The following is a 21015-nucleotide window of genomic DNA, read 5'->3' as shown; positions in this document are numbered from 1 at the left end:
TCCTACAGTACCTACAGGTGTTGCATCTTCATTTGACCTATATTGTCACAGAATAATTATCCTGCAGCAACAGGATTTTAACATTTAGTCCATAATGTTGGTTGAATGGTGGTTAGGCCAAAAGTAGACTACATGAAAAGTGCAGTACTGTGTGTTAGTGTGGGTTTTCAGTGAAAAGAGTGATCAAATTAAGATCCTACATCTGCACCTGGCCTGAAATGGCCAAATACCACAGACAATTGTGACAGTTATTTCATTATAGACAGTGCCTATCAAACTTTCCTATCAAACAGTGCCTATCAAACTTGATTTGCTCTGTTTCCAACAATTGTGCTAATCAATCAGACCTGGGTTCAAATACTATTTAAAATCTTTCAAATACTTTGGCCATTTGCTTTAGCCTGCCTGAAGTGCTAGATGGGTGGGGTTTGCCGAATTGGGACTATTCTATTGGTTCTTTAAGCCAGGCAAGCTCAAATAAGCACAGATAAAGTGTTTGCAATTATTTGAACCCAGGTCTGATGCTAATCAATTTAGTTATCATCAGATGTTGTTAGAGGATGTTCACATGTCTAACTCCCAAAAAACAACATCTTTGGCCCAAACAATGAGGTGTTGGTCCGGCCAGCAGGAAGCTTGGACAATGGTCCCACCTTTTTCCTGCCACTTTCCTTCCCACAGTTCCCATAGTTCCTTCCAGGGTACAGTGTTGCACAGATAACAGATAAGACACAGGAACTTATTCCATTCACTTCCTGTTCATGTTATTTTTTTATTTTTTTTATTTATGAATTTCTGTACTTCATGATCATAGTGAATATGGACGTTTTATTATCATGGCTTGTATTGCTGATGCCACATAGCCCACAGACATAGCTGTCCCTAATTGATTCCTTCTATGTCTTTAATAAAGAAATTGTTAGTTCATTAATAATTGCATACCATTTTTTTTGTGTGTGTTTTTTTTAAGTGGGTAGATTAACTTTAATATAGCAGATACATTGTGGCTTCCATCAATGTAATTGTCTGCATCATTTCCAATTCCCCATATCTTTTTGGGGAAATATATGTACACTACTGTTCAAAAGTTTGGGGTCACTTAGAAATGTCCATGTTATTGAAAGAATGGGCATACAGAGGCCCATTATCAGAAACAAAGAACTTTCTTCTGAAACTCGTCAGTCTATTCTTCTTCTGAGAAATGAAGGCTATTCCATGTGAGAAATTGCCAAGAAACTGAATATCTGGTACAACACATTAGCCTTTTAAAATTATACAAACAAAATGTGCCATTGGAACACAGGAGTGATAGTTGCTGATAATGGGCCTCTGTACGCCTATGTAGATATTCCATAAAAATCTGCCGTTTCCAGCTACAATAGTCATTTACAACATTAACAATGTCTGCACTGTATTTCTGATCAATTTGATGTTATTTTAATGGGCAAAAAATGTACTATTCTTTCAAAAACAAGGACCCCAAGCTTTTGAACGGTAGTATATATATATATATATATATATATATATATATATATATTTTAACTATTTTGTACATTGTAGAATAATAGTGAAGACATTGAAACTATGAAATAACAAATATGGAATCATATAGTAACCAAAAAAGTGTTCAACAAATCAAAATATATTTTAGATTTGAGATTCTTCAAAGTAGCCACCCTTTGCCTTGATGACAGCTTTGCTCATATTATTAAAAAACAAGTCGCTAGGTGTAGGCAAGGCCATAAGCAAATAGGTCAACTGGGATATGACTAAAGAGTTAATCACTGAGATTTTTCCACAAATAGACAGATATTAAATATCTTATTAAATATATTTTTCCTTTCCATGGTAGCAAGAACTTATTTATTTTTGCTAACTTTCTATAAAAATGTATTGTAATGAGATTATTTATTTATTTTGGGATATGAATACCGAGTATGTCCACTGTCAGACCATTTTATTGGCAAACTACATGGTAATGTAAAAGTTCAAACATTTTGTGATCCAATACATATATTACACTTCTCATAATTTGGTTGTAATCCAGAGAGGTTAGAAAAATTATCTAGATCCTCTATGAGGCCGTGGAGGGTTCAAAATCATGGATTTAAAAGAAAACACGAATCATCACCGTACAATGACACCTTTGTTTTCAAGCCCTGTATTTCTAGCCCCTTGATATTATTGTTGGATCTGATTTTAATAGCTAACATTTCGATGGCCATAATAAATAGATATGCCGATAGTAGACAACCTTGTTTTACTCCTCTTTGCAGTTTAATCCTTTCTGAGAAGTAGCCATTTTTTACTATTTTACACCTAGGGTTACTGTACATAACTTTAACCCATTTTATAACAGTTTCTCCCAAATGTAAATATTCCAGGCATTTATATATACATTCCAGTTGTACTTAATCAAAAGCCTTTTCAAAGTCAGCTATGAATACCAGGCCTGTTTTACCAGATTTTCCATAGTGTTCTATTGTTTCTAGTACTTGTCTTATATTATCTCCAATGTATCATCCATGTAAAAAACCTGTCTGGTTTGTATGAATAATATCTGACAATACCTTTTTAATTCTATGTACTATGCTTTTAGCTAGCATTTTTGTATATATTTTTGAATTTTAGCTAATGGCATACAATTGTATAATGCTAATTATTCTCTCTGACATATTAGATGAGTAGGTGATAAATACCGGTAACAATTATGTCAAATGGCCATATAATGTACAGGTGCTATAATTCTCAAAATGTCAGAAAACCACATTGTTGACTATTCCCACCAGAAACATAGGAAAGACTTCGGAAGACAGGTTACGCTGGAGTTAAATGTATTGGCATAACAACTACGCTCGTCTTCACTGATGAAAAAAAATGTACTCTGGTTTCAGGAAATTAGCTGATGAACTATACACTATACCAACGATACCAAAATACTCACAAAGCGTTATGAGTAAAACTGGCATTGAGTTTGATGAGGCAAACAGCTGCGTGTTTATTGGTCCAATTAGTGGATGCTGTTGTGTTGTCTAGGACCCACTGCTGCATCGTGGGTAGTGGCCATGTGAAGGCAGTAGCTTTTCAAGGACACAGCTTTTCTTGTTCACCTCCACTCATTTGCATAATGCAAGGGTGGTATCCCTAATGTTTACTTACTGCTTTGTACCACAGTAAACAGCTTTAGAAAAATATATCAGCATTGCTAGCATTGCATACTGAATTTAATGTACTTAAATTGTGCATTATAATGCATAGTTTGAATAGTGTGTATCTCTTCACACCTACACTCATATACACTTTACATACAGTATGTACCCTACCTTGAAAACCTCTCTATGCGTCATGACTGTGTCTTTCAGACACTTAAGCCATTATGCTTCGTAACCCCAGGGCCTTCTACAGTATAATTCTCATTGTCAAAGATGCAGGGTCTGATCCATTCACTATTTGAATGGGATTGCAGAGGTTGTTAATTCACCAAGGTTAGGCCCCAGACACACCCACTCTCTAGGAAAACACTCTCATGCAATAGACCAGCGGAAAAAGGAGAAAATACCCCGTAACTAAAGCATGCTGGGAATAGTATTGCGTCAGATTGAAATGTTTTGACATTGTGCTTCACTTCATGGAGTGCTGTAAGTGTGCGTGTGTGTGTGTGTGTGTGCTAATTTCTGTGTTACTGTTAGTGAGTGTGTGTATGCGCTCATGATGTGTTTGTGACTTTGTGTGTACAGGACGGTGTGTGTGTGTGTGTGCGTGTGCATCATCTATTTATAAGTGTGTGTGAATAGGAGCCTCAGGTCTACTGTTATTTACAGACAATCCTCACTATGGTGTCCCACTAATCTATTAGCTATCCCATAAATCCATGCCCGCCTGGCCCGCTGTGATGTGACACACACACACACACACACACACACACACACACACACACACACACACACACACACACACACACACACACACACACACACACACACACACACACACACACACACACAGGCACACAGACACACACACACGCACACACACACACACAAACGCACCCCCCCACCACCACACACTACCACACACTACCGCACACACACTACCCCCCACCACACAGACACACACACACACCTTCTTGCCCTTTGTGCTGTTGTCTGTGCCCAATAATTTTTGTACCATGTTTTGTGCTGCTAACATGTTGTGTTGCTACCATGCCATGTTGTCATGTGTTACTGCCTTGCCATGTTGTTGTCTTAGGTCTCTCTTTATGTAGTGTTATGGTGTCTCTCTTGTCGTGATGTGTGTTTTGTCATATATTTATATATATATTTTTTTATCCCAGCCCCTGTCCCCGCAGGAGGCCTTTTGCCTTTTGGTAGGCCGTCATTGTAAATAAGAATTTGTTCTTAACTGACTTGCCTAGTTAATTAAAGAAATTAAATAAACACACACACACACTATCACCCACTCCAATTGAGAAATCTGATAAATCCCTCTAGACGGGAACTATCTGTTGAAATCAATAGGGCTTCAGTGGCAGGTGTCAGGGAGGATAACCTGCTGTGTTAGTTCACCTGAGGTCCCTGCAGCTTGCCACTGATCTGTGGTGGTTGATACCAGCTAGCATAGCACCGCTGGCTTGTCAGCTAGTCAGGAAGTCAGGTACCGTAAATGAAAGCATGACACGAGTGTGTGGAGAGTTTCCCCTCCTGTCCAGCGATGCATGGAGGTGGAGAAGGAGGAAGCTGGTCTGGACAGCTGTTGCATGGGATAGATTTAGATGAGATGTTAAAGAGAAAGAGGGAAGTGTGGCAGAGTTGTCAAGTACTGATTGTTTTATGTAAATTTGGTTCGGGTGGCAGCTGGCCTAGCCTAGATAGCCTAGCAGTTAAGGGATTGGGCCATTAAGTGAAAGGTTGCTGGTTCGTATCCCTTAGCTGACTAGGTGAAAAATCTGTCGATGTTCCCTTAAGCAAGGAACCCTAATTGCTCCTGTAAGTCGCTCTGGATAAGAGTGTCTGCTAAAATGTAAATATAAATGTTTTATTTGCATACAGGCAGCTGACCTGACTGGGTAGTGTATCTATCTAACATAAATCAGAACTACAGTATAGAGTAAAACACAGTCTATGTATTATACCAATACACACAAGGATTGCAATTGAATATATCTTCAGGAAAAATGATTCTATTGGTTCCAATTCAACATTTTGATAACAAAAAGGCCTATATGTTGCTTTGGAGGCCTTTGCGCCCCACCTGGAAATCAAACTAGGGGAAACACTGCCATGCACATACAGTACAGTACTTACAGCATCAGTCGAATGAATCAAAGATAGACCACTGTTCTGTATCTCCTTCTCAACTCTGCTCTTTTGTGAAACAGAGGCCCTGTTTGTATGGTTAAATGCCAGAGCAAAATGTCAATGGACCTCCTGAATGGAGCATATTGAGTCGAAACTGACTCACAAACATAGAAATCCTTTCTGTAAAGTAGCAGGAGCTTAAGTAAGAGGATGTTGAAGGGATGTTTCCACTAGTAATCCCACAAGTTTATATGGAATAGGACATCTGACATGTATTAAATCCCCTCACCTGTTATTTGACAAAAGGAAAAAGTTATGAAGACAGACTAAGTAATGCCTTTCATCCACACACTACAGGAAAACATAATTGTCTATGGGTTCTACTCCTACCTCATTTTACTACTAACAAAATATTTACCTTCTACAGTTGAAGTCGGAAGTTTACATACACTTACACGAAACCCAAACCGGCTGCGCGCGTGCGCCATCGTGCGCTTTCATGAATAAATGTATTTTGTCCCCCTACACCAATCACGATCACGACACGCAGGTTAAAATATCAAAACAAACTCTGAACCAATGACATTAATTTGGGGACAGGTCGAAAAACATTAAACATGTATGGCAATTTAGCTAGTTAGCTTGCACTTGCTAGCTAATTTGTCCAATTTAGCTAGCTTGCTGTTGCTAGCTAATTTGTCCTGGGATATAAACATTGAGTTGATATTTTACCTGAAATGCACAAGGTCCTCTACTCCGACAATTAATCCACACATAAAACGGTCAACCGAATGGTTTCTAGTCATCTCTCCTCCTTCCAGGCTTTTTCATCTTTGAACTTATATGGTGATTGGCATCTACACTTTCATAGTATTACCACGACAACCGGCAAAACGTTTCGTCTTTCATTCACCCACGTGGGTATAACCAATGAGGAGATTCCTAAATGTATTTTGCAACGCTCGCGTCGCGTAGTCAGGGTATTAGGTTGGAGTCATTAAAACTCGTTTTTCAACCACTCCACAAATGTATTGTTAACAAACTATAGTTTTGGCAAGTCAGTTAGGACATCTGCTTTGTGCATGACACAAGACAGATTATTTCACTTATAATTCACTGTATCACAATTCCAGTGGGTCAGAAGTTTACATACACTAAGTTGACTGTGCCTTCAAACAGCTTGGAAAATTCCAGAAAATTATGTTATGGCTTTAGAAGCTTCAGATAGGCTAATTGACATCATTTGAGTCAATTGAAGGTGTACCTGTGGATGTATTTCAAGGCCTACCTTCAAACTCAGTGCCTCTTTGCTTGACATCATGGGAAAATCAAAAGAAATCAGCCAAGTCCTCAGAAAAAAATTGAAGACCTCCACAAGTCTGGTTCATCCTTGGGAGCAATTTCCAAACGCCTGAAGGTACCACGTTTATCTGTACAAACAATAGTATGCAAGTATACACACCATGGGACCACGCAGCTGTCATACCGCTCAGGAAGGAGACGCGTTCTGTCTCCTAGAGATGAACATACTTTGGTGCAAAAAGTGCAAATCAATCCAAGACCAACAGCAAAGATGATGGTGTGAAGATGGTGGAGGAAACAGCTGCAAAAGTATGTATAGCCACAGTAAAACAAGTCCTCTATCGGCATAACCTGAAAGTCCGCTCAGCAAGGAAGAAGCCACTGCTCCAAAACAGACATAAAAATGCCAGACTACGGTTTGCAAATGCACATGGGGACAAAGATCGTACTTTTTGGAGAAATGTCCTCTGGTCTGATGAAACAAAAATAGAACTGTTTGGCCATAATGACCATCGTTATGTTTGGAGGAAAAAGGGACGGCTTGCAAGCTGAAGAACACCATCCCAGACGCGAAGCACGGGGGTGGCAGCACCGTGTTGTGGGGGTGCTTTGCTGCAGGAGGGTCTGGTGCACTTCACAAAATAGATGGCATCATGAGGTGGGAAAATTATGTGGATATATTGAAGCAACATCTCAAGACATCAGTCAGGAAGTTGAAGCTTGGTTGCAAATGGAACTTCCAAATGGACAATGACCCTAAGCATACTTCCAAAGTTGTGGCAAAATGGCTTAAGGACAACAAAGTCAAGGTATTGGAGTTGCCATCACAAAACTCTGACCTCAATCCTATAGAAGATTTGTTGGCAGAACTGAAAAAGCGTGTGTGCGCAAGGAGGCCTACAAACTTTATTATTCACTGTATTTTAAGAATGTGAAATGTCAGAATAATAGAGAGAATTACTTATTTCAGCTTTTATTTCTTTCATCACATTCCCAGTGGGTCAGAAGTTTACATACTCTCAATTGGTGTTTGGTAGCATTGCCTTTAAATTGTTTAACTTGGGTCAAACGTTTCGGGTAGCCTTCCACAAGCTTCCCACAATAAGTTGGGTGAATTTTGGCCCATTCCTCCTGACAGAGCTGGTGTAACTGAGTCAGGTTTGTAGGCCTCCTTGCTCGCACACGCTTTTTCAGTTCTACCCACAAATTGTCTATAGGATTGAGGTCAGGGCTTTGTGATGGCCACTCCAATACCTTGACTTTGTTGTCCTTAAGCCATTTTGGAAGTATGCTTGGGGTTATTGTCCATTTGGAAGACCCATTTACGACCAAGCTTCAACTTCCTAACTGATGTCTTGAGATGTGGCTTCAATATATCCCCATAATTTTCCTACCTCATGATGCCATCTAATTTGGGAAGTGCACCAGTCCCTCCTGCAGCAAAGCACCCCAACAACATGATCCTACCACCCCCGTGCTTCAGGGTTGGGATGGTGTTCTTCGGCTTTCCTTCAAATATACCGATGGTCATTATGGCCAAACAGTTCTATTTGTGTTTCATCAGACCTTCCGTTTTTTTAGTTTAGTTTATTAATTTGACGATTTTAAAAAAACAAGCACACATAAATCTTAAAAGCCATACATGCACATGAATAAAATCATCAAGATGGCTAGACAAGATCGAACACAGTATGGCAGTCAAGAGGACCAGAGGACATTTCTTCAAAAAGTCTGATCTTTGTCCCCATGTGGAGTCGCAAACCGTTGTGTGGCTTTTGTATGGTGGTTTTGGAGCAGTGGCTTCTTCCTTGCTGAGCGGCCTTTCAGGTTATGTCGATATAGGATTCGTATTACTGTGAATTATTGTCACGGTTGTCGTATGGATTGGACCAAAACGGAGCGGGAATATGTATACTCATCTTCTTTTTATTTTGAAGGAGAAACAACTAAATACGTATGCAAAAAAGAACAGAACGAAACAGTCCTGTCAGGTGCAACAAACACTAAACAAGGAACAACTACCCACAAATCCCATAGAAAAACACCCCTCTTAAATAGGACCTTCAATTAGAAGCAACGAGGAGCAGCTGCTTCGAATTGAAGGTCCACGCAATAAACATCACATAGAAATAGATATACTACAACTAACATAGAAATAGACTAACAAAGAACATAGCCCAACAAACCCCGAAACACTCTAAACAAACACCCCTCTTAAATATGAACATAGCCCAACAAACCCGAAACACTCTAAACAAACACCCCCTGCCACGTCCTGACCAAACTACAATAACAAATAACCCCTTATACTGGTCAGGACGTGACAATTATAAGTGAAATAATCTGTCTGTAAACAATTGTTGGAAAAATACTTGTGTCATGCACAAAGTAGATGTCCTATCTGACTTGCCAAAACTATAGTTTGTTAACAATATGTTATTGAATGGAGAAGCTTGTAGTGGAGAGATAGAGATGGAAAGCTAGGGAGGGAGCGAGACAGAATGAGAGAGAGAGGAAATGAAGACAGAGAGAGGGAGAGAAGGTGAATGAAGAGAGAGAGAGAGAGAGAGAGAGAGAGAGAGAGAGAGAGAGAGAGAGAGGAGGAAAGAGAGGAAGGGAAAGAGTGCCTTGTTGACCCTTGGCTTTACTGTCACTCCCTGGAGGCCCCTCACAGGACAGGATTATCTGCTGAGGTCATTCAGCCTGGTGAGTGTGACTAATCAGAATGTCTCTCACACACACACACATGCATGTACTCATGCACTTACACACACACACATAAAAATACAAGAAAATAAATGCACAACGATATAGACAGCCATGCAGATAAACACTTATCCATGCAATATCTCTCTGTCTCTGTCTCTCTCTCTCTCGCGCTCTCTCACGTACACACATTCCTCACACATGCACACACACTTCTCAACCAGCTCATCCAGTGCTGTCCCAGTGGAGGTCTCATCAGTCGCGTGTGTGACCATTGTTGTTGATTTTCCGCTAGGGAAACGCTGCTGCACTAAGACATCCATGTCCCAGAAAATGTTCGCTTCTCCCCCCATCCCACCACCATACCACCCTGCCCACTGAGCAAAAACTGGTTGAATCAACGTTGTTTCCACGTCATTTCAACAGAAAAAAGCAATGCGATGACATTGAATCAACCTAAATGTTTTTGTTGATTTCATGTTGAATTCAGGTTAGTTGACAACCAAACCAAATGTAAATCAAAACTAGATGTTGAACTGACGTCTGTGCCCAGTGGGTGTCCTCCTGTCCCCTGGCAGAGTCCATCCACTGCCAGTTGCCTGGTACTAGCCCAGTTACACACAACGCAGAGACTCCTGTTGAGTTAATAATCGCTGCTAACAGTCCAAGTTCATGACTCATTGAGTTTTTGATGTGTGCTGATAAAATGCAATGATGGTGCAGCAGTGGGGGTATCTGGGTCAAAATTAAGAAACACAGTTTGCTTGCTCTAAATTTGGGCAGCAGTGGTGCAAATATGTGACCGTGCGGAAATTGAACATTACATTTTAGTTACACTGTTTATAAACACTACATATTTATAAACTGCATTCTTGACATAGCTCACTCTAATAATGTGTAAATATCTGTATGAACATAACAAGATTCAACAACTGAGACATAAACTGAACAAGTTCCACAGACATGTGACGAACAGAAATGGAATAATGTGTCCCTGAACAAAGGGGGGGGGGGTCAAAATCAAAAGTAACAGTCAGTATCTGCTGTGGCCTTAAGTATTAAGTACTGCAGTGCATCTCCTCCTCATGGACTGCACCAGATTTGCCAGTTCTTGCTGTGAGATGTTACGACACTCTTCCACCAAGGCACCTGCAAGTTCCCGGACATTTCTGGGGAGAATGGCCTTAGCCCTCACGCTCCGATCCAACAGGTCCCAGACATGCTCAATGGGATTGAGATCCGGGCTCTTCGGTTGGCCATGGCAGAACACTGACAGTCCTGTCTGGTCCAGCGACGGTGAGTTTGTGCCCATAGGTGACGTTGTTGCCGGTGATGTCTGGTGAGGACCTGCCTTACAACAGGCCTACAAGCCCTCAGTCCAGCCTCTCTCAGCCTATTGCGGACAGTCTGAGCACTGATGGAGGGATTGTGCGTTCCTGGTGTAACTTGGGCAGTTGTTGCCATCCTGTACCTGTCCCGCAGGTGTGATGTTCGGATGTACCGATCCTGTGCAGGTGGTGTTACACATAGTCTGCCACTACGAAGATGATCAGCTGTCCGTCCTGTCTCCCTGTAGCGCTGTCTTAGGCGTCTCACAGTACGGACATTGAAATGTATTGCCCTGGCCACATCCTTGCAGCATGCCTAAGGCACATTCACACAGATGAGCAGGGACCCTGGGCATCTTTCTTTTGGTGTTTTTCAGAGTCAGTAGAAAGGCCTCTTTAGTGTGCTAAGTTTTCATAACTGTGACCTTAATTGCCTACCATCTTTAAGCTGTTAGTGTCTTAACGACCGTTCCACAGGTGCATGTTCATGAATTGTTTATGGTTCATTGAACAAGCATGGGAAACAGTGTTTAAACCCTTTACAATGAAGATCTGTGAAGTTATTTGGACTTTTACGAATTATCTTTGAAAGACAGGGTCCTGAAAAAAGACCCTGAGTTAAGTTGGAAACCACACTTCTAGTATGGTTTTGTGTCAATATCCAATGACAATGTCGTGCCAGGATCAACTTAGGGTGTGTTGCTTACAACATTTTTAACACCTCCGATACAGCGTAAACATTCTCAATGAACTAGCAGTGCAGTTTACCTCAATCTGCAATTGATTCCAGCTCTTAAAGTACCTTATCATAGGCTTATCACTAGTCTCTAACCCAGGGATTTTGATGATATTTGACCAGCGGATGCTCTCTTCCCAGGTCATGAGCACATATTGATTCACCTCCTGAATGAACTGCAGGTGGTCTAGTCCCTTCCCTCCTCCACTCGCTTCCCACTTAGCCCTCCTTATACCCACACACACACCACACACACACACACACACACACACACACACACACACACACACACACACACACACACACACACACACACACACACACACACACACACACCTAGCCCCAGACCTGCAGATATGAAGCACATTAAGTCCCTTGGGGTCAGCACTTTTTGACACTAGGCGATGTTGACATGGATAATTGTAAACATCTGGGAGGGTCTAGCGGTCCCTCGGGGGAGGGGACGAATGAAAGCCTCTCGGTCTGTCATAACATGTCGGGTGAAATCAACATCACTTGTCACACTGGGGTCGTCCCCGGTTAAGGTACATTATCTGGTAAATGACAGTGTCATGTTCCCCAGAGTGGCAGGTGAAAGGGTGCAACATTTAGTCTGTTAGTAGTTCCAAAGTGATTTCAATATCATGATGTTGTATACAGTGGCGGATGTCCTGGGTCGATGCGTGACATATGTTGGGTTGTCGGATGTGAAAATTGACATTTTTGTACTTATCATGGAGCAATGAGATTGTGGGAATGCGTAAATAGTCTGCAACCTGTTGTTTTGATCAAATATGTTCTGTGCAACAATGGAAATGATATGATCATATTAGAAGTATTTGAAGGATTGATCAACTTTCTTCTCACTCTCTCTCTCTCATTCAGGAGAATGACAGTCTGTGGTGGGATGCGTTTGCCACGGAGTTCTTTGAGGAGGACGCCACACTGACCCTCTCCTTCTGCCTGGAGGATGGACCAAAGAGATACAGTAAGACTACACTACCCACAATTCACCTGGTTTACCAAGCTGTCCTCTGTTTTAGTAGCTCACGGCCGACCTGAGGGGTATCCTACTAGATCTACTCAGAGTTTTCCAAAGCTAACCAGCTTCAGTTAGCTTCACATTCCAGCTCAGACTTCATTCATACTATGACAGTGGTTGTTAAAATTGCATTATCATCCCTTTTATTTGAGGAAGAAGACTGATTAAATATACATACATATACTGTATATATTTAAAAATGGTTGTGTTCAAACATGGTGAAATTGTAAAATAACTATCACATTATTTAGTAATGAAGGCACAGTAAAACTTCGGCACAAATGAAAATGGGGCACAGACCAGCCCGTGGATTGATGTTTCAACATTGTCTCAATGAAGAGTTCGGTGTTCGACTAGCCATGCGCTAGAGTCAGCGGCAGGCAGACGAGCAATATCCACCTTCGTAGTACGGATGAAGCCTGAGCTGGAATGTGAAGCTAACTGAAGCTGGTTAGCTTTAGAAAACCCTGAGTAGATCTAGCTGGCTTTGTAGAATGTCCCTCAGGTTAGTTCTGAAGGATTTGCTGCCATAGAAATGTACCAGGCTAAAAGGTGAGCCACATTCGTTTGACTGGTTATCCCGAGTTGAACTCAGAGTTGACCAAAGTTACCTCTCTAACTCCTCAAACCTGATTCATAAGATACCCCCCTGCTGTAATGCCTTTTTCTGGCGTGACCTTACACTTTAGACCTACCCTTAACTTCAATTTAAACTCCAAATTATCCAGCCACAAGAAATTAAATAAGGATGGATCGTACCTGTTCAATTGTTAGTCTGTGTAATAATCCAAATGAATGTTTTCCACAGAAGGAAAACGTAGGCCTTAGAAAGTACGCCTTCCAAACTTGCAGTAGAAGCTATAGTCCACAGAGGAAATGTACTGTATCTTGACAATCAATACAATATCCCTTAAACAAGTCATTCAGAATGTTCTCACTTGGAGTTGAGAAAACTAGGCTTTTAAACTATAAACAGTTTCCTAGTTACAAGTTACAAACATTTGTGATCACAGATTCGGGGAGGGGATGCTGATCCTAGATCTGTTCCTAGGGAAACCGTCTCTAGGGAGCGACCGGGGCAGAGCACACAGCCTATACACATCTCAATGAACCATGGAACGTTGTGGGTTACAAAGTGTAAATATGTTTCGTTTAATTCTGGACTAATCTTGTTTTTAGACAAACAATACAATACAAGACACCAACACAGGTGGACACGTTTCAATAAACAGAATTTAAAATACAATACAATACAAAACGAATCCGATTAATTCAACCATTTCTAAAAGGACTTAAAAAGGTTAACCTGTACCCGCTTCAGAAATGAGTTTGAGTAACCACATGCTTTTGACATCATCACTAGAGTATTGTCAACATTGGTACTCTATGTAGAAATACAGTTTATGACACACAAATTCACAGACATGTTACATGTTGCATTTACAGTAGATCATGCCATATATCACGTGGGTAGTTGCTAGTGGGTTTGCAGTATTGTCATTTATGCTCATCTACATAGCCTGCCTTTTGATAGCATCAGCTCATTGACTATCAGACAGGCATAGATATCGGTATGTATGTTTACTGTTGGTTTGAAATACGTTGCCGTGTACAAATACATGTGTGTAATTCAACCTAGAGATTGTGTGTGTGTATGTGCATGGGTGCATGCGCGTGTATATCTGTGTGCACAGCCTTTTTCTTTTCAAATAGAAAAATAGAACATCCCCTCAGTGTAGAGACGGTAACCTGGTTCCCTCGGGAACGGACAGCTAAACGCCATGACGATGATGACTCACCGCCAGTCAGAGTCATTCTAATTTCAGGTTTTCAGACTGACACACAGTGCCTTCAGAAAGTATTCATACCCCTTGAATTATTCCACATTTTGTTTTGTTACAGCCTGAATTCAAAATACATTACATTTATTTTTTTCTCAACTATCAACACCCAATACCTTGGGTGACAGTGAAAACGTTATTTTAGAAGTTGTTGCAAATTTATTGAAAATGAAGTTCAGAAATATCACATTTACATAAGTATTCACACCCCTGAGTCAATACTTTGTAAAAGCACCTTTGGCAGCTATTACAGCTGTGAGTCTTTCTGGGTAAGTCTCTAACAGCTTTCCACAACTGGATTGTGCAACATTTGTCCATTATTATTTTCAAAATCCTTCAAGCTCTGTCAGGACCTGAAAATGGTTGTCTAGAAATGATCAACAACCAATTTTTGTTGATCATTTCTAGACAACAATTTTCAGGTCTTGCCACAGATTTTAAAGTAGATTTAACTCAAAACTGTAACTGTCTTCTTGGCAAGCAACTCCAGTGTATATTTGGCCTTGTGTTTTAGGTTATTGTCTTGCTGAAAGGTAAATTCATCTCCCAGTGTTTGCTAGAAAGCAGACTGAAGCAGGTTTTCCTGTAGGATTTTGCTTGTGCTAGGCTCCATTCCGTTTATTTTTTATCCTGAAAAACTCCCCAGCCTTTAACGATTACAAGCATACACATAACATGATGCAGCCACCACTATGCTTGAAAATATGGAGAGCGTTACTCAGTGATGTATTGGATTTGCCCCAAACATAACACTTTGTATTCAGGACAAAAAGTAAATTGTTTTGCCACATTTTTTGCAGTATTACTTTAATGCCTTGTTACAAATAGGATGTATGTTTTTGAATATTTTAATTCTGTACAGACTTCCTTCATTTCACTCTGTCAATTTGGTTAGTATTGTCTCGGAGTAACTACAATGTTGTTGATCCATCCTCAGTTTTCTCCTATCACAGCTATTGAACTCTGTAACTGTTTTAAAGTCACCATTGGCTTCATTCTGAAATCCCTGAGCAGCTTCCTTAATCTCTGGCAACCGAATTAGGAAGGATGCTTGTGTCTTTGTAGTGACTAGGTGTATTGATACACCATCCAAAGTGTAATTAATAACTTCACCATGCTCAAAGGGATGTCTGATTTTTTATTTTTACCCATCTACCAATAGGTGTCCTTCTTTGCGAGGCACTGGAAAACCTCCTTGGTCTTTGTGGTTGAATCTGCGCTTGAAATTCACTGCTCGACTGAGGGACCATACAGCTAATTGTCCCGTGGTCCCGTGTGGCTCAGTTGGTAGAGCATGACGTTTGCAACGCCAGGGTTGTGGGTTTGATTCCCATGGGGGACCAGTACGGGGGGGGGGGGAAATAAATAAATACATTTAAGTTGCTCTGGATAAGAGTGTCTGCTAAATGACGTAAATGTATGTGTGGGGTACAGGTATACTGTAAGGTATTCCTTTAAAAACTAGTCCATGCAACTTATTATGTGACTTGTTAAGCACATTTTTACTCCTGAACTTATTTAGGCTTGCCATAACAAAGATCTTGAATACTTATTGACTCTAGATATTTCATGTTTTGATTTGAAATTAATTTGTTAGAATTCTGAAAAATATTATTTCACTTATCGGGTATTATCTGTAGGCCAGTGACAAAACAATCTAAATGTAATCAATTTTAAAGTCAGGCTGTAACACAACAAAATGTGGAAAAAGGCCTTACTTTCTGAAGGCACTGTACACACACACACACACACACACACACACACACACACACACACACACACACACACACACACACACACATTAACAACTACTTGCCGTTTTCAAGGAATTGTTGACCCAAAAGGGCCCCGCTTTAAGTTATGTGCAGCTTATAAAGGCTTCATAAAGCCTTCAATAAGCCTTCAGAAACACTACATAAATGTGTCGCAAATCATAATGTCATGCTTTTTAAAGGGTTCATAAATGTGGCATAACTGTGTGATATATCCACCGATGTAAAATGTGACATAACCCACTAGGTCAAATATGACAAAAAAGGGTAGCATAATCACCTCTTAATAAAGGTTTTATAAATTATGTTAAATTGAGGCTTCACAAAGCATTTATAACCTTGTCATGCATCTTGGTAGAGCATTGCAATCCCAGGAAAGTAGGCACGATTCCCTGGACCAACCTTACTTAAAAATGTATGCATGCATGACTCTAAGATGCATTGGATAAAAGTGTCTGCTAAATTGTATACACTGAGTGCACAAAACATTAGGAACACCTTCCTAATATTGAGTTGCACCCCCTTTTGCCCTCAGAACAGTCTCAATTTGTCGGGGCATGGCCTCTACAAGGTGTCGAAAGAGTTCCACAGGGATGCTGGCCCATGTTAACTCCAATTGTTCCCACAGTTGTGTCAAGTTGGCTGGATGTCCTTTGGGTGGTGGACCATTCTTGATACACACATGAAACTGTTGAGCGTGAAAAACCCAGCAGCATTGCAGTTCTTGACACACTCAAACTGGTGCACCTGGCACATACTACCATACCCCGTTCAAAGGCACTTCAATCTTTTGTCTTGCCCATTCACCCTCTGAATGGCACACGTACAAAATCCATGTCTCAATTGTCTCAAGGCTTAAAAATCCTCCTTTAACCTGTCAACCTCCTCTTCAACTACACTGATTCAAATGGACTAAATAAGGGATCATAGCTTTCACCTGGATTCACCTGGTCAGTCTGTTATGGAAAGAGTGTTCCTAATGTTTCAACACTCTGTGTATGTTATATTATATGACTCTAAAACATTTCTAGGATGGCCCAACCTCTTTCCCTCTTGGGTGCATAGTCAATATTGGACATGACCTCAACTTCCCCCCAAATGCTGTGCTGCAGGATGACACAGTCGAAAGTGCAGTCATGCAGAGCAAAATGCGTTGGTAGCAGTGGCGACCGGTCATTCATGGCAGGTAAAGGGGAAAACAAGATTTTGCATGTTATTTTGGCAATAATGCGTATCACATATCAGTTTGTAAACAATGTAAAAAAAAAAAATCTCAATTAAAATAATAATTTAGTGAATGAAGCCTCCATACAAACATGGTCTCTTTTTTGTTTTCTTGAGTAAGGCATCTCCAAAATGAAGGTGTTCAGCCTAGCTCAGTGCTTTCTGTGGTGGTGGGGCAAGCCAGCGGAAAATACGGAGCATAGGGGTTGGTAATGTTCTCTCGTTGCGCCGTGATCGGCTAAGTGTTCTGTCACTCATGGGGACACTACGTCACTGCCAAATCTAAGGGTATGGCTAGAAAATTCAAGCCCCTTGGGTGGTGCCATAGAGTTACATTAGAAGTGCCCATCCTAGGAGACTCAAGGTCATTGGCCACAGATAAAATTAGGTCAAATCACATTATATGTACAGTAGCTATGAATGGACTGATCATGTCAACTTTCATACTTTCAAAATATTAGCTAGCAGTCATCATCATGAATCAAGTCGACAATCTACTCGTAAATCCTTTTAAATCCTTGTCATATAAAGAGAAATAATAAAGAGAAATTATAAATAAAATGCATCAGTGCTCATCGGCCATTGGACATAAACATTACACAACAAGTTGGAAATTGCAAATTCAACACTGAGTGGTTTGGAAGGAATCAGTGGCTAACTGCAAAGCATTGCAAAGCAATCACTAGCCTGCTATTCAGTGGAGTGGGTGTGTGGTCCCAATTTTGGGTTTAAGGGTCTCTTTTCCAAGCTTAAAGTGATAAACATTCAACATTGGCCATGCTGTCAATCCAGCATGATTTCTGCCGTACTCAAAAAAAACTGTTAACTCGGAGCTGAGAAATCTGACTTCAGTGAGTTCAAGACAACTGGGAAGTCTGGAAAAAACGAGCTCCGACTGGCAAAATACCTTTTGAACGGTCATCCAACTTGGAATTGTAAGTCGGGAACTCGGACCTCTTTCTAGAACTACGACATGAAGATCACTGACGTCATCATGATTCAACCTTGTTTTTTCCCAGTAAGATTTACATGCTAAAATCGCCGCTGCAAGGGTGTCTGACTTTCAAGTAAGTACAGCGTTATGCGATATAGATTCTTTATGGATGTGTTATGAATGACTGAAGGTGTCTCACAAACTAAGTATTAAATGACACTACATAAAGTGTCAATAAATAGGTTATTAACGTTCTGCTGATTTATAAAGGACAGCCACAAAGTCATAATTAAGTCTAAACCCTGCCTATCTCCAAAATGTCTCTTCTTAAAATTAGATTTTAAACCTAACCCTAACTAATGAAGGGCAGGTTTGACGCGTTGGTCCACTAGACCTTCTGCACATTTGGGCGGAAGTGTTTGGGAATGAGATTCGGTGTAATGTGACCAACATGACTTCACTTTAGAGCGTGTGCCGTCCTTCAGCACAACGTGTCACCCTTTATAAAGCACATGTTTATATCACATATAACATAAGTGGGTTATGTCACTTTTTTATTTACACTTTATTTAACTAGGCAAGTCTGATCAAGTCATTTGACATTGGTGATTATGTCACACAGTTATGCCACATTTATGAACCCTTTATAATGCATGACATACGGTTATCAATGCTTTGTAACACATTTATGTAGTGCTTATGAAGGCATTATGAAGGCTTTAGGAAGCCTTTATAAGCTTCACTTCAATTAAAGTGGGACCAATAAAGGTTATACCTATTTGGTTTTAATATCATCACCTTTTGAAGAGCATAGCCAGAACTAAATATTTCAGATTACTCCACATTTAGCTCTATCATCTGAGTTATACAGCAGGTAACTGCATGCTTTTCAAGATCAGTAGACATCAACTGATCATGTAATTTCAGATACGTGAGGGTAGTCTATTCCAGATCCGTGTGTCATTTAGCTTGCTTCATCAGATATTAGGCTTTTGGAAAGAGCTTGACATTGGCAAGTCCTCTTCCTGATAAAATGGTCAGTCGGACTATTGTCCTCACCTCTATAGATGGCAAGCAAATCAAACAATATTTGAATATAGCCATCTAGTTTATCCCCTGAAAGTTGGCTTGTTAACTAGCCATATTGACGAGACCTATTAGCTAGCTAGCCAATTTGACGTGGTCCATCAATCAACGTAACCTATCATGTCTGTCAGCAGCAAGCGTGATTAAACACTCTGAAAAACAATGTTGAAAAGAGGATAATGTTAGCCAACTTCGCTAGGTAGGCCTACGTTGGTTGGAGAAAAAAGTACATTAGGTCTAGCCAACTGTACAAAGTTTCTACTGGTAGCTTGCAAAGTAAACATTATCAGCTAACAGTACATCGGCAAATGTACCCTTCTGCTGCTTGACAGGCAGAGCCCACAAAGGATGGGAAGTTGACCTAAACCACTCATACTTGTCAATTATAGTTCACTTTTATTTTAAATCACTCAAATATCCAATTAATGGTGGCCAATATTGAGCGAGAGAGAGGCTACCCTCACGTATCTGAAATGACATGATCAATTGATGTTTACTGATCATGAAATAACTCTGAGGATAGAGCTAAATGTGCACATGGAATAATCAGAACTGTGTAGTTGTGACTATGCTCTGCAAGAGGTGATGATATTGCAACCAAAATAGTTCAAATTTATTTAACAATCCCTTGAAAACGGCAAGCAGTTGTCAATGGGTTTAGAGGAGCTGGGGGTCTCCTTGCCCCCCAGCAGACAAATTGAACGCTCTGCAACTTATTGTGACGTTTTATTGATAACAACCTATTGTGAAAGTGTACACTAAACCAGTGCATGTAGATAGATGATGTGTCTTATGGTAAAATAATGTATTGGCGTTGTGACTGGTTAACTGCATTACACTGAAATACTTAGTGTGTTTCATGCCACACTGACTGAACCATCATTCATGCAAGACTGCTTAACGCATTAGTACGCCTTACTAATGCATATCAGTTGCTTTATAAATATGTTGGTAAGGTGTAATTGATATGTAGTTCAACAAGTAGCTCCCATGGTTGATGGCTGTCTATTATTCCCATGTTGGACTACAATGCCCATCATCACCTGAACTGGACTGTATAAACGGCACGCACTTTCAACTCTATCCAATCTCAGCCTCAAGCATTCTCTGAAAACACAGAAATTGTTGAGTTTGATCTCCTGGTAATAACAGTAATCAGTAGTTACTGTATGATGAGTGAGTGAGCGGTCTTCAGCTTGAGGCCTATTTTCCCATGAAAGCTATCAGAAAATAAAGAAACCACGTTTTGTCATTTCTGTTCGGTGTGAGACGAGCACATTATGTTGAATTTGATTTCGGCACAAAAATGGGTTTGAATTGGATTTATTGCAAATGAAGGACAGGCCTGAGACAAATTGTTTGTATAGCGTTCCTAGGCAAGTTAGATTGGCCTGTTGTTGAATGCAGTATTGAACCTATAGCCTATACTGCTTAAAATACGGGTGCTTCTATATAGCATTGGTGGTTCTATACAGCGTTTCTTCTAGCAGTATGTATTTTTTCATTATGCCGTAGGTTTTTAAGGGAAGAAAATGTTTTTGAGATGGACATGTCTCTCTCTACCTTCTATCTCGCCCTATGACTTGCTCTCTCTCTCTCCCAGCTCGCTCTACTTTCTCTCTTGCTCTCTCTCAGTTTTTCTCTCGCCCTCTGCCTCTTTCTCGTCTCGTCTCCTCTCCCTGCCCATCCCCCCACCATTTGTTTTTTTCCTCTCTCTCGTTCTCATTCCAGCTTCCACCCTCAAAGA

The 21015-nt window shown here is 40.5% G+C and overlaps 1 protein-coding gene across 6 annotated transcripts in view; it reads left to right on the top strand.

Moving 5' to 3' along the window:
• The window catches only part of LOC106611552 (LIM domain-binding protein 2), an 88088-nt gene that overhangs the window by 12994 nt on the left and 54079 nt on the right, over positions 1-21015 (top strand). For all 6 annotated transcript variants that reach the window (XM_014211874.3, XM_014211875.3, XM_014211872.3 and 3 more), the window contains exon 2: positions 12255-12357. In XM_014211874.3, the coding sequence (XP_014067349.1) occupies positions 12255-12357 (103 nt within the window). The remainder of the gene's footprint in view (positions 1-12254; positions 12358-21015) is intronic.

Source organism: Salmo salar, chromosome 09, assembly GCF_965601325.2.
Source record: "Salmo salar chromosome 09, fSalSal1, whole genome shotgun sequence".
Classification (NCBI taxonomy): Eukaryota; Metazoa; Chordata; class Actinopteri; order Salmoniformes; family Salmonidae; genus Salmo; species Salmo salar.
This window is presented reverse-complemented; position numbering and strand designations above follow the sequence as displayed.